We start from the raw sequence: 14,668 nt of genomic DNA on the forward strand, positions 1-14,668 counted from the left end.
CGGGCATCACTCAGGATGGCACAGGCAGGGCGACTGCAGGGTGATCAGACACCTGCTGCTGCTGCTGCTGTTTTAGCCTTTTAGTGTTTCCTGCAAATTACAGAAATCTGTCAGAAACAAATGTATCCTTACATAAAGCACCCAATAACTTTTTTTTATAAATATTTTAGATCCTTTTTTATGGGAAAACTAAAGATCTAACACTTTGATACAGTGTACAGTGCAGCTACAATACAACAGTGTAAATTTTAAAAATAAAAACAATAAGCTAGATTTTACGTTAAATAAATTATAAATTATTTATAATTATTTATACAGCACAACATGATCTTGGGTTGAAGTGAAACATGATAAAGAGTACAAAAGTTTGTTGAACAGCCCTTCTTCACTCCCAAATACAGCACTTACTTGCTCCAAACAGACTTACATTCATCTTGGCATCATGTTCTCCTCCACCAGTCTTACACACTGCTTTTGGATAACTTTATGCTGCTTTACTCCTGGTGCAAAAATTCAAGCAGTTCAGTTTGGTGGTTTGATGGTTTGTGATCATCCATCTTCCTCTTGATTATATTCCAGAGGTTTTTTAATGAAGTTCAAGTCTAGAGATTGACTGTAAACTTATGAATTTTAGTAGTAAGGCATAAGGTCACCCAAAAGTATTGTGTAAGACTGGTGGAGGAGAACATGCCAAGACGTATAAAAGCTGTGATAAAAAATAATTATCAGGGTTATTCCACCTATTATTAATTTCTGAACTCTTAAAAAATTAGCATTGTTGTTTCGAATATAAACTTATCTTTGCACTTGACATTTAAAACGAGGCACTGGAAAAGGAGGAACTTTTTTAAAAACAGTTTTTTAAACACAGTACCCTCAGGTAGTTCTCCGGCATTTCCATCTCGAAATTAAATCACGATTATGTTTACAATAATGACAAGCATGTTTAGTACGATTTAGTACGTTTAAAATATGGGACTTCAGAACTCTACCAATAAGCGGGACAGAGCTACTTTAATCAATTTTATGCCCCTATTGCTAGCACCGTGACTTGTTGGGAGCATTAGCTAAAAGTGATATATTTTGGAATACTGGGGGAGAACGAAGGTAGGCTACTTGAGAAAACAAGTTTGTACTTGTGATCATGGTTAACTACAACACAAGTCTATTTAACAGCAGAGTTCTCCTTTAAATGAACAGAACTATGAATTAGTACTGAATTGAGTTAAAATAATGTATTTAAATTAATTTAGAAAACACAATTTTTTGGATGTGGCTCCTTTAAAACACTTTCCCCGTGTCCCCGCCTGTAGAAGTGGGTAGAGTTAGTACTTACCTGTGTTTCTGTGTCTCTGCTGGTTCTATACTGGTTATACTGGGTATACTGGTACTATACTGGGTGAGGGGGGGCTCTAATGGTTGTCTCTCCCCCCCGCAGGCTCCTCCCACGAGAGCCAGGCCGAAAACCCCAGCGCTCCTCCCGACGCCAGCGACTTAGCCTCGCCCATGTCTCCTCGGGCTAGCAAGAGCCGCATGTCCATGAAGCTCCGCCGCTCGTCCGGATCGGCCAATAAGACCTGACCTGACGTCACATGACCTTACCTGAGCTCACCTGACCTCACCTGTGCCACGTATACACGCTCACACTCCGACACACTCCTGCACAAGCACTCCCTCAGCACTACTGGAAACACCACTCCATCGACTTTCTCTGCAGATAACCCCGCCCACTTCCATGGCCACACCCACACGTGATGTCATAATAATCCACAGTAATGTCTGACTCCATCCCTTCAGGACTGATCCAGAGAGCTGGGGATAAAAAAAGGAAAAGAAAGATTCTTAAAAATGCTGTCAAAAATATGTATTTCAGTATAAGTACAAGTTCCAGAACAAAGAAAAGTTTAAGGACAAGTTCAGACCCTAGACCAAGGATAAGTACGGATTTTTAAAACAAGTACAACTCCTAAAACAATTGCAAGTTTTTAGGACAAGTACAAACCCTAGAACAAGTTTCAAAACAAATACATGAGAACAGGGACAAGTTTTAAGGACAACTACAAACACTAGAACAAGGATAAGTATAAATCAAATGTAAGTTTTTATGACAAGCACAGATCCTAGAACTAGGATTTAGTATGTATTTTAAAAACAGTCTGAGTTCCAGGTCTAGTGCAAATATGAAATCCAAACGAATGTGTTTTAGGAAAAGTTCAGGGCCTGGAACTAGCAAGAGTTACAGAACATCTACAAGTACAAATTCTAGAACATGTTCAGGTTCCAAAACAAGTCAAAAATAAGCTTTTAGGGCAAGTACGAGTTCCAGAAGAGTTACACACAGACAAAGTGCAAGAAAAGAATATCTGTACAGACAGTAGAACAAGTCCAGAATGAAGTGCAAGTTCCAAGTCTATTTAAAATGAGTTCCAAAGACCAGTGCATCTTTTAGGACAAGTACGAGTTTAAGAACAAATACCTATTTTAGCTACAATTTAAAAAAAGTACTAAAGTACAATAGAATAGGTATACATGTTTCTAACACAAGTCCTAGAACAAGTCCAAGTTCTTGTACTAGTTTTAGTCACAGACAGACAGACAGCTGTATAACACATTAGGACAGAAGAAGAGCAGAAGTGTTTGGACACTGTGGACTAATGTGGACAATGATGTCATCAGGTGGGTGGTCCTTTTGCTGTTACTCCTCCCTCTAAAAGTGCTAAAGATCCAGAGTTGCTGAAGCTCTTCGCTCTGATTGGTCGGTGCTGTGCGCTGAGCTAATGGTGGAACGCCATCACTTCCTCCTGTTACACTTATGATGTTTGGGTTTATTTTTTAACACTAAAGTGATGTATTATTGTATTCTGAGACACAAACAAACAAACACTACTGCTTTCATTTATACGTATAAATATATATATATATATAAAATACTGTCCCGTGAAAAAGTCTGTGCACCCCTGGTCATGTGACATGCTGTAATAAAACGGATTAATCCTCTACATTAAATTTTTCGGCACATTTTACACACAATTTTATTTACTTACTGAATTAAACACGGATGAATAGATTCTAAAAACATATTAAATGTGCCATAACTTTTGTACATGCCACATTTTACAATTTATTTTTTCCAGCCTGTTAAATTCAGTAAGTAAAAAAAAAGTAATTCAGTATTAAAATACGCTACAAAAATGTGTCTCTGTAGAGGATCTGTATTTATATACTGTTATATTTACGCTCGCATCATCAGATCACATGCACAAACTTTCTCGCGTAGAATTATGTGTATATATTTAATTTTGGATCACGCTCATGATTGTAAAATCAATTTTCACCTGATTTAGAATGTCTTTTTTTTTTTCGTTTTTGCTGTTTTTGTTAATATGTTCTGTTATACAGAAACACCCTGTTTTTTTTTTGCTTTTTTTCACTCCTAATGATCATGTGTGTATATAAATATATATATAAATATGAAATATATGCATATTTAAAGGATGTGTATAGTGTATGAACAGTATCTGGTCTGTGTACATATTTAACAGTATTTAAAAATCAGCCAAAAAATTAGTGCAAGCAGACGTTTTTAATGAACCTCGAGCCTCTTGGAACAAAACGGTAAATGTTTCGTCCGGTTTTTCCTCCACTCTGATCGACTTTCGGTGCGTCACGGCTGAGATTTGTGTATTTGTACTATATATGTGAGATAATTAAGTTTATAGAGTAATTTTTTTAGGACAGAAACGTAAATCACGTAAGCATTCTAATGCAAATGCAACCGAACGGTCCTGCTTTCCGTACTCAGCGTATGTTGTTAAAGTAGAACTCTGGTGTAAAATTGATTTTTGCTGTAGTAAAACATGAAAGTACTCATTTTTGGAGAATAGCTCACCTCCGCTCTCCAGCAGCTTTTCGAGATCCAGTATTTTTGTGCTTTTTGCCCAAACAATCTTTACAAACGGCATATTTTGCCCCAATAAATCACTTTTTACACCGTTATTTAGGCTCAAAGTAGCTCCACACCTGATTGGTAGAATCTGGAGAGCCCTGACTTTTATTACGTTTTAAATGTCAGGACTCTCCGGATTTTAGTAAGGAGGTGTGGAGCTACTTTGAGCTGGATAACGGTGTAAAAAGTAATTTATTGGGGCAAAATATGCCCCAAAGTGGCCACTGTAAAAAGTTCTGGGCAAAAAGCACAAAATTTCTAGATCTCAGAAAGCTGCAGGAGAGCGGAGGTGAGCTATTCATCACAGATAAGAACTCTTTATTATGTTTTACTGCACTAAAAGTAAATTTTTACTGGAGTTCTCCTAAGTTACTACGAGGATTTAAAACACTTTGTACTCAAATCATCAGCTAGCAAAAGAAAATTCACATGCGCTTCTACAGAGACTCAAACAACTGTGCTGTTTCTGTAGCGCCCCCGATTTTAGAGCAAGTACAGAAATTAGAACAAGTCCAGGAAGAAGTACGAAGTTTAAAGGACAAGAACAAGTGAAGAATAGTGCAAGTACCAGTTCTAGGTCTAGTGCAATTATGATTTTTAAAACCAATGCAGGTTTTAGGACAAGTTCAGGGTCCAGGACAAGTACAAGTTCCAGAAAACGTACACTCTTTTTAGAAAAAGTACACGTTTCAGGTCTAGTGCAAATAATGAATAATAATGAATTTCTAAACCACTGAACTTTTTAGGACAAGTACAGGATCCAAAACGAGTACAAGTTCCAGAACAAGTTCTAGTACACCTCCTTTTAGAACAAGTACCAAAAAAAGTACCCCCTTTTCGCCAAAGGTCACGTACGTAAAGGTCGTTCCCGATTGGTCGATCAGAGTGGGCGGGGAAAAATGAAGGACGCTACTGCTGACCAAATACTGCATGACGCCAGTACTAACCGCATGTGTTACGCCGCCGTATGTACACACGCCGCCATATTGTCATACTGTAGTACGGATACGTTTGTAATATTGAAATGAGGGGGAGGAGCCAGAGCGGCGTGAAGATTCACCATCACAATAAAGTGTATTCTTATCACATCAACGAGCAACGTGTCTTTATTACAACTCACTATATTATAACCCTTTATACCAATACCAGCACGACCAGTTCACACACTGATTTACCAGTTTAGAGTATTAATACTTCACCGGGCTGGAGGACCATCCAAAGAGATGAAGAGTATCTCCATTCATTACTCTGTAGGTAGAATAGAGTATAGATACTAGTGTTTAATAAAATACTTCTGTAGAAGTTGAAGTAGAATCTACTCAAGCTTTTAAAAGTGTAAAAGTAAAAGTGTTCTAAAAGCTATAATGACTATAATAATGTTAAAATATTAAAATGTTAATGTTGATAATATCATTTGGGATTTTGCACTCGGCTGTTCTCTAGTGTTTCAGCTGCATATATGCTGATTATAAATGAATGTATTTTAGTAGAATGTAAATATATTAAAGAAGTTTAGTTGGTTTGTTAGTTCTTGCTCTGCTTTGTGTAAAAACAAGTTGAAATGAATTTTTAAAATGTAAGGAGTAGAAAATTCAGATAAAAATAATAATGTAAGTAAACTATAGAAAACTAACATTTCTACTTAAGTAACGTTAAGTTATTTTTTTTACTCAATATTTTTACTGGGAAAAATATAATATAATTACAAATTACAAAAATACAGTTTTTCCTTTTCCCTTTTTTTTGTTATATAAACAAACATATGTATATGTGAACACGCACATACCAACTTCCACACAAAGAAAAGTGTGGGGGGGATTATATTATATTATATATTATATTTTATATATATATTTTTTTTCTTTTTACTATTTTATTTCTTATTATTTCTAAATTATTATTATTAAATGTGTTCAATCTCTTTGATGTTGTAAATGCTCAGTAACATTGTAAATGAGGGTCACCCTCAATGTTCCCACACACCCCCCCCATAAAATTGATTTTATATTAAAACTTCATTTAAATATCAATATTTGTCACTGTCTGTGGCAGTGTATCTATATGAGACAATAGTGGGAAGCAGCGAGACATTATATCCACGACATCCTAGATGGACCAAAAAGTTCTTCATACTGGGTCTATATACAATTAATTACAAAATTAATTGTATATAGGACGGGATTATTTTCTCAGGGGGACATCTGTGAATAATATTTCACACTTCTACTCTTTAGTGATAAAACTCCTGCATCCGGACTGCAATTGTAAAAACAGGAGGATCAGTGAGTTTTTAGGCTTTTTTTTCTTGGTCACATGACATCACAGCGTTCAGTAGCTCCTCCATTTCCACTCACTGTTGTTTTTTTTTTTAACGTGGATCTCTGTGGAAACCGCGGCGTGCCCAAAGCGTACAGTAATTACGGTGCGCGGCAGTGGACAAATATCTATTTTATTAAAGGCAAGGAGACGAAACTCAGAGATGTGCGTCCGGACGGGACTAAAATTACCGGAGGAGCACGGAGTTCAGAGAAAAACAGTAGATAATTCAGCCTGTAATTTTCTCAGAGGACGTCTGAGAAAAACACCTACATGATCGTTCTGGACGGGAATAAAATCACAGAGGATAAAAACCCCCATAAAAGAGAAAATTACACCAGAACTTCCTGAGAAAATAATCCTGTCCGGGTAAAGCTTTATCTTGGAAAAGAGTGAGTGCACCGGGTATAGATAAATGGTTTGGGGAATTAATCACAACATTGCTCTAAGAAAAAAATACTTACGCCATTAAAGGTAATTACTCTTCTTTTTATGATATTTTGAATATGGATTTAACAAATAGTATAAATTCCTTCAAAATATTTATTTTCTCCTCCAGACGCACAGAAGTAACGCAAAGAAAAAATGATATATATATACTTTTCCTCCTTTCTGAAGGTTTGTTAAGGGGTTTTGTGTTTAGATGTGTTAGTAAACAGTGTTGTAAACACTGTAAAGATACTGTTCGCAAAAAAAAAAAAATTGAGTGCAAATCAAACAGCTTTCATTTAGTTTTGGTTGTCTGGTTCTTTTTCTCAAATTTAAGAATTTAGGATTGATTCTTTTTAAAAATAAAAATTAAGAAGCGTAGTAAGAGTAGAGAGTAAACAGGCAAATCTTTAAGTGTCTTCAGAATCTCCAAACATCTTTAGAATGTAGTTTTAGAATGTAAATAACTGATTTTACTGCAGAAAAAAAGGTTTTTTTTGTTTTACCTGCAAGGAATCGTACTATTTAGGACAAATCAAGTCTCAAAAAGATCTAAAAGTAAAAGAAATGTGAGGTTTGCACCAGACCGACCAGCTGTTCAAGGGGAATAAACTGAGCTACACTGAGGTACGTTCTGCACAGATTTTTATTTATTTATCTATTTATTTTTTAGTGGTTTTGGTCATCTTTAATTTTTTGTACACGTTTAATTTAGTTTATTTTTTTCTTCTTTCATTGTTTTTAGTTATTGCTTGTTATATATATGTATATAAATGACTTCTTTATGGGCTTGGTTTTATTTATTTGTAGTTGCATTTTATCATCTTAGATTTTCCTTCTAAATTATTATTTTTATTTATCTTATTTGTTTTACATCTTTTTTTTTTAATCCCTTTCTTATTTATTGTAGTGCACTATAGGACTCTGTGGGCGTGGCCTAAGCTTTTGTTCTTAATGTCTTTATTTATTCCTCTTACATTACTTTTACACTTTTAAAACCAGTACTTTTTAAAACACTTTTACTTAAAGAGTAAAAAACTTTCTTCAACTTCTACAGAAGTATTTTATTAAACTATAGTATCTATAATTCTACCTACAGAGTAATAAATACAGATACTCTTCACACCTTTACCTGTTACTCCGACACTAAAACTAAAGATACTCACAGTATGTGGGTCAGATCTGTTTCTCCTCCGGCTGCGTCTCACACTGAAATTCTGTAAATAGAAAAAAAAAATCTGGATTTTAACTTTAAAACACCTTTTAACTTTTAACACACAAAATAAAACAAGTCTCTAACAAAAGAATATATAGATATTACCCTGTAAACTAACATTAATAGTTTGTTGGTGGAGCTTGTGAGCTAGCACATTGTGTGAGACTGGGGTTCAATTCCTGGTCTGGGTGACTGAATGCTGCTCTACACCAATAAGAGTCCTTGGGCTAGACTCCTAACTCTACATTAACCCAACCCTGTAAAAGAAATAACTTTGTAAATCACTCTGGGTAAAAGCATCAGATGAATGCCGTAAATGTAAATAAATGTATAATTATATTATTATAAAAAGAAGAGAATTCAATTGTTGGATTTTTGATGCATTCCCAGGACCTTTACCCATATAAATAAATTCTGAAAAGATTATTCTATAATTATTTCTCCAGCCATATGCTGTTTTTTTTCTCTATTTATTTATTTTTTCATTTTATTTCATCCTTATATTCTTTATTTTGTTTTGTCTCTTTATTTTATATCTATCATTCACTTTCTTTTTAATATTAGTGTTATTTTTAGCTACTTAATGTTTTTAGTTTAAGTATTATTTTGTATTTGTTTATTTTGTATTATTCAAATTATTTATCTCTTTATATAACTGCTTTAAATTTTAGACACTTATCCTTTTATTCTAAATGTATTTATTTATTATTTAAAACATAATTGTTTTTTTATTTTTATATAATGATTTTGCCTTTATAATTTTCATCATTTCCTTTATAAAGTTACTTTTTTTAGCTTAACCTGTTTAAATACTTACTATTATATTTTTTTCTGTAATATTAAGTTTAAATAAATGCTAAGCAGCTTTGAAAATGAGGGTTAACCTTAATGTATTCCTGAGTGAAAATAAAGGTGATTGATTGAGTTTAGCCTCTGTTTAAAAAAAAATAATTTTCAGCTTTTATAATTATAAAATTCATAAAATCAAAGAATAAAACATTGTTATTTTTAAACCTGAATTTATTGTTTTTGAAAAATAAATAAAAATACATTAAACATTCTCTCTAAACAATAAAAGCTATTAAACAGTGGATTGGTGTAAATTGTGTCTGACAGATTTTTTTATTTTTATTATACTGCTGTGAATCATATGTATGGATGTTAAATTAGAAACAGGTACCTTTATAATGCTCAATATGTACATGTTTTAATAAATAAAAAAATATTTAAAACACTAACACTTCATGCAATGTATCATGTTTTTGCAATATATATTGAAATATAAAAAAACATATTTTTGACACATTTAATCAGAAGCATTTTGTCACTGTCTGATGATTTTATTAGGTTGATTTTTAGTTTATTATATAATCTGAACAAACACTACTTCAAAATTTAATGATGAATGGACCAAAAAAAATCTCTAAATTCTCAATTTTTTTATTTATACATGAATTTATTTGAAGTTAAGAAGGTTTTCTCTCTCTCCTGTAAAGCTGTAAAGTTTTGGAGATACATGTTTTTAATTGGACAGTGACGATAAGTATATTGGGTAAATATAAATATAATTTAATATAATTATATGGTAAATATAATTTATCTCTACAAAAAAAACTGTATTTTTAATTTTGTGTCCAAAACATTTTTATATTAAGCAGAAAAAAAGCATTTAGTGACATTGCATATGATATTGCACTTCCTGTGTATGTGAACGTTGTGATGAAGATGCTATGAAAGACTATATACAGTTCTGAAAAAAAAGAGTAGATCACTTCTTCAGTTTCTGAATCAGTTTCTCTGATTTTGCTATTTATAGGTTTATGTTTGAGTAAAATGAACATTGTTGTTTTATTCTATAAACTACAGACAACATTTCTCCTAAATTCCAAATAAAAATATTCTCATTTAGAGCATTTATTTACAGAAAATGAGAAATGACTGAAATAACAAAAAAGATGCAGAGCTTTCAGACCTCAAATAATGCAAAGAAAACAACAAGTTCATATTCATAAAGTTTTAAGAGTTCAGAAATAATCAATATTTGGTGGAATAACCCTGGTTGGTTTTTAATCACAGTCTTTTTTTCATGCATCTTGGCATCATGTTCTCCTCCACCAGTCTTACACACTGCTTTTGGATAACTTTATGCTGCTTTACTCCTGGTGTAAAAATTCAAGCAGTTCAGTTTGGTGGTTTGATGGCTTGTGATCATCCATCTTCCTCTTGATTATATTCCAGAGGTTTTTGGTAAAGATAATCATCATTTTTAATTGCTCTCTTATTGTTTCCAGAGCTGTATATTTATATATAATGATACAGAGGATACTTACAGTGGTCAGATCTGTCTCACTGTTTTAGAGAGAGATGTGATTTCTGCTTCGGCCGCGTCTCACTGGAATTATGTAAAATGGGGGGAAAAATATGGATTGTAGCTTTAAAAAATGTCATTTATCAAACAAAACTATAAAATGAATAAAATATATCTCATAAAATTATATACAGATAACACCCTGTAAACTAAAACTTAAGTGCAAAAAAGAATATCAATGTCAATTTTTGTGATGCACTCCTAAAAAGATTTGTGCAGATATATAATTAATAATGCTGACTCTGAGTTTACCATATGTTCGTTATAATAAAAAGCATAAAATTTAATAATTCTACATTGTTAATTTTTATGATTATAATTTTAGCTGCATTTTACATTCACAAATATACATTTTCTAATTTGAAAAACTGAATCTATTCAGAAAAGAAACTAAACAACAAAAGATATTTTATTCTCTCTAAACATTAATAAGCTCTCAAACAGTAAACAGATGCATTCCTTTTTTCCCCCAATTTCCCCTCTTTTTCATTTCTTATAATACTACTATACACTACTGGTCAAAAGTTTTAGAACACCCCCATTTAAGTTTTACAGTCAGTAACTGAAAATGGTACAAACTTTGCAGTAAACTACCGGGAAAACAAAAGAACTTTAGTATTGTAATAAAATATCTATAAAATAAAATATATAATAATAATAATAATAATAATAATAATAATAATAATAATAATAATAGTATACTGCAAAAAATATATAAACCTGAAAAAAAAATATGTATACTGATTTTTTTTTTATTTTTAGCGGAATTTCTTTTTTTTTTTTTTTTTTTTTTTTTTTTTTTACTGATACTGGGAGTGCATATCATCTGTCCGGGTGTTAACTTAACTCTTTCAGATCTGAATTATGTGCCAGTGATGGATATAATATAAATAACAGTAATAAAACATAAACGTTTTCTGTCTGTAATGCACACAAAAGAAAAACTCTAATATTTTAATATAAAATCTATATAAACATTTAATCCAATTAACTAAAAAAAAAGCAACTTTTTCTATTGGATTGGAACCCTATTCTTAACATTTTTATTATAGATTTAAAATGGACATTTTTGTTTACAAATCATCCCTGAACACTAAAATAAAAAAGGATACAAAATTGTGTGTGATTAAAAATTACATATTTAATTAGTAAAAAGGAGCTTTTTTAATTCGCCTATCTGGCTTTAGTGATTGAGTTTTTTTCAGTGCAGTGGGCGGAGCTAAGCTATTGCTTAATTGGCTTTTTTTAATGTTTCTACTGGCTCGTTAATAGTTTATTGTAATTAACAACAAGTCTCAGTTAGTGTTATGTGTAAGAAGACATTTAAAAAACGTAATAAAAATAATACTTCATGTCCACTGTAATAAACACGGGGTCTGAAAGGGTTAAATTAGAAAAATCTACCTGTAAAGTATACAGTGGGGGTGTTTATAGACTTTAAAAAAAAAACATGACACTACTGATCACAACTTATTACAACTTATTAATGAAAAAGTTAGAGAGATATGGTAATAGGGGAATAGCACACTCATGAATCTTAATAATAGATACCAATATGTTCAAATAAATAATATAAAGTCATTTTTTCTGAAGGTTATATGTGGGGTGCCACAAGGAGCAAGGTGTTAGGACCTAACAGATTAAACAATCTGTACATAAACAATATTTGTGAGGCATCTAAATTGTTACAATTTATTTGCTGATGATACCAATTTATATTCCTTTGGAGAAAACTTGGAATAGCTTCTAAATACAGTAGAAAGAGAATTAAACATTTTCAAGAAATTGTTTGATGATCTTTGGTAATCGATAAATGAAGAAAAATGAAATTGAAATTGATTATAAATAAAATACATTTCTGGGTGTGATAATTGATCATAAATTATGTTGGAAACAGCACAAACCATGTAAAAACAAAACTCGCCAAAAAAACACTGCAATATTATATTGTCTTGAGACCCAGAGTTCTCATATGAGGACATTATATTTCTGCTTCTCTGCTTTTTTTTTATGTTGACATTTTATCCTCATATGGAGACACTACCCCTACTATACAGTGGCCACATCACAACATTATAGTTAAGTGATTAAAAACAAGGTGTCGGGTATCCCAGTCAAAAGTTTCTACAGCCAGTCCAGAGAGAAACATGAGACAGGTTAAAAAAGCTCACCGAATTTTGCGTTTAAAACTAGGTAATTTACTTTCTGTAGAAAGTAAAAATCTATTTTTTTGGACTAATTTGGTCCTTCTGATCCCAAACGATAAGAATACATATTAAAATGTTAATATGAGTACCCTTTTTTTTGTTTAGTTTTTTTTGCAAAAAGGCTTCCTCTACAAAGAGAAAGTTACGTTTTTATATTTTTTTATACTTGTTAGGTATTCCCGAATAGCTAAAAGAAATAAAAAATGCACACCAAGCTAAAGTCTGTGTCTCAGGAGGATATAAAACTAAACATATTTTGAATCAGAAGTCACTATATTTACTGTACTGTTCCTTCATAGAACAGGTGTTCTGTCGAATTGTCCTACCCATCGATACATGCTTCCCAAAGGTACTGCGCATGCGCTGACCTACACAATGTAATTATTTCTTGTTTTTTGTATTTATAATTAATCTGTTTTAGGGGGGTTATGTGCATTAAACAACCTGGACACACTGTCATTGCACAGAAGTGTAAATGTAAACTAATAATTACAATTATCATTATAAATAAATACAAAAGCAGTTTTTAATTAGATATATTTGCCATAACTTTGCCAGGATACAATGATTTATGCAATTCAATCTAAATCTAATAACGTACATCTACTGGAATTTCACTGGGTACATGCCCTAAAATAATAAAGCTTCTTTTGTATTTTTACACTTAAATATACATTAGGGCAGCACGGTTTGACATGGTAGAACAATTCGACAGAACACCGTATATGACCTACTGCGTGAAAATATATGGAAACACATATAAAACCAATGGCTGTAAATCGCTCAGTTTATACATGTTCCGATAAATACAATAAAATAAATAATAAAACACTTACCTTTTAGCGCAAAACTGAGCGGGAGTTTGCTGTAGAGATTCAAAATTCCACTCTTTCTCACTATTTATTAATTTAAACGGATATTAATGAGAAATAAATGAGAAATGTGTGAGAAATAAACTCCGCGGCAGCAGCAAAACACTTCAATCAGCCACAGGTGAAAACAGACTCACAATTACGAGAATATCTGAAAACGGTCTGTGATTGGCCGAGTCGGAGCACGTGATACAGACAGGTGCTTGTCGGAAGTTGTCGTGCTGAAGCGGAGTTCGTTAATTGGCTGTAAGTGTAAAGGGCGGATTTTGGACTACAGAGACTTTAATTCTGGAAAGAGATGTTTTATTATAGAGAGAGACTGCCCATTCTTTATTACACTAAATTACTGCGTTATTGTGTCCAAAATGAATGGGAGTGAATGGAGCTAAACAGCTAAAAACTCTGTTTATTATTAATTATAAATAATAATATTCATTTGTCCAAGATATTTTTTTAATTTTAGACAGTAAAATGATGTATTTTACTTTAAAAACGCAAAGAAAACTTATTACACTGTATATTTGTTTTTCTACAGTTTTTCAACAGGTTTTGGCATTACTGCTACTGTGAGCTGATTGGTTAGTTGGTTATTGAGCGGATGCTGGAGTGACAGGCTAGAGAGTTTTTAAAAGCTATTTAAAATTATGTTTTCAGGCATGAAATGTTTAAAATTGTGTTAAAAATATTAAATTTATACATTTTTCAGTACTTAACCTTTTAGACCTGAATTACATTTCAGTGATGAAAAATAAGAAGAAATAATGCACTCCAAATATACTTATATACTATTTGTATTTTTATATTAATTGCAGTGTAAACTTTTGTTTATTAACATTGTTATTTTTATTTTATATAACATTTATATAACATTTTTTATTTTACAAATCATCCATAAACATTAAAAAAATAACTATATATGTATATATATATATATATTGTCCAATGCAGTGGGCAGGGCTAAGCTGCTGTTTGATTGGCTGATAAAAGTTAATTCTATTGGACAACAGTGTTAAATGCGAGAATACACAATAAATAAGTTTTATGATGCACTTCCAGAAAGATTAGTGTAGATTTAGTTATTTAATAATTAATAATGCTGACTCTGAGTTTGGCTCCTGTTCATCATAAAAACCATGAAATCAAATAATTCTACATTGTTAATTTTTATACATAAATTTTTACATTCACAAATGTACATTTTCTAATAAAAAAAAAACACAAGATCTATTTTTCACTCTAAACATTAATAAGCTGTTAAACAGATGCACTGTGTTCTGTGTATTTTTGTAAAGTTTGTATTATATTCCTCCTGAC

The 14,668-nt window shown here is 32.0% G+C and overlaps 1 protein-coding gene and 1 long non-coding RNA gene across 12 annotated transcripts in view; one reads left to right on the top strand and one right to left on the bottom strand.

Moving 5' to 3' along the window:
- ralgapa1 (Ral GTPase activating protein catalytic subunit alpha 1) overlaps nt 1-5,034 on the top strand; it is a 178,118-nt gene extending 173,084 nt beyond the window's left edge. For 10 of the 11 annotated variants that reach the window (XM_049464047.1, XM_049464050.1, XM_049464051.1 and 7 more), the window contains one exon: nt 1,439-5,034. In XM_049464047.1, the coding sequence (XP_049320004.1) occupies nt 1,439-1,523 (85 nt within the window). In that variant the 3' untranslated portion in view covers nt 1,524-5,034. The remainder of the gene's footprint in view (nt 1-1,438) is intronic. The other variant, XM_049464052.1, reaches the window with a different exon arrangement.
- A 2,800-nt stretch (nt 5,035-7,834) lies between these two features.
- LOC111190959 (uncharacterized) lies at nt 7,835-13,440 on the bottom strand. The gene is made up of 3 exons (XR_002649275.2): nt 13,319-13,440; nt 10,238-10,299; nt 7,835-7,908 (listed from the first exon to the last, which is right to left on the bottom strand). It is a non-coding gene; the product is annotated as an uncharacterized LOC111190959 (long non-coding RNA).
- Nucleotides 13,441-14,668: the final 1,228 nt, after the last annotated feature.

Source organism: Astyanax mexicanus, chromosome 14, assembly GCF_023375975.1.
Source record: "Astyanax mexicanus isolate ESR-SI-001 chromosome 14, AstMex3_surface, whole genome shotgun sequence".
Taxonomy (NCBI): domain Eukaryota; kingdom Metazoa; phylum Chordata; class Actinopteri; order Characiformes; family Acestrorhamphidae; genus Astyanax; species Astyanax mexicanus.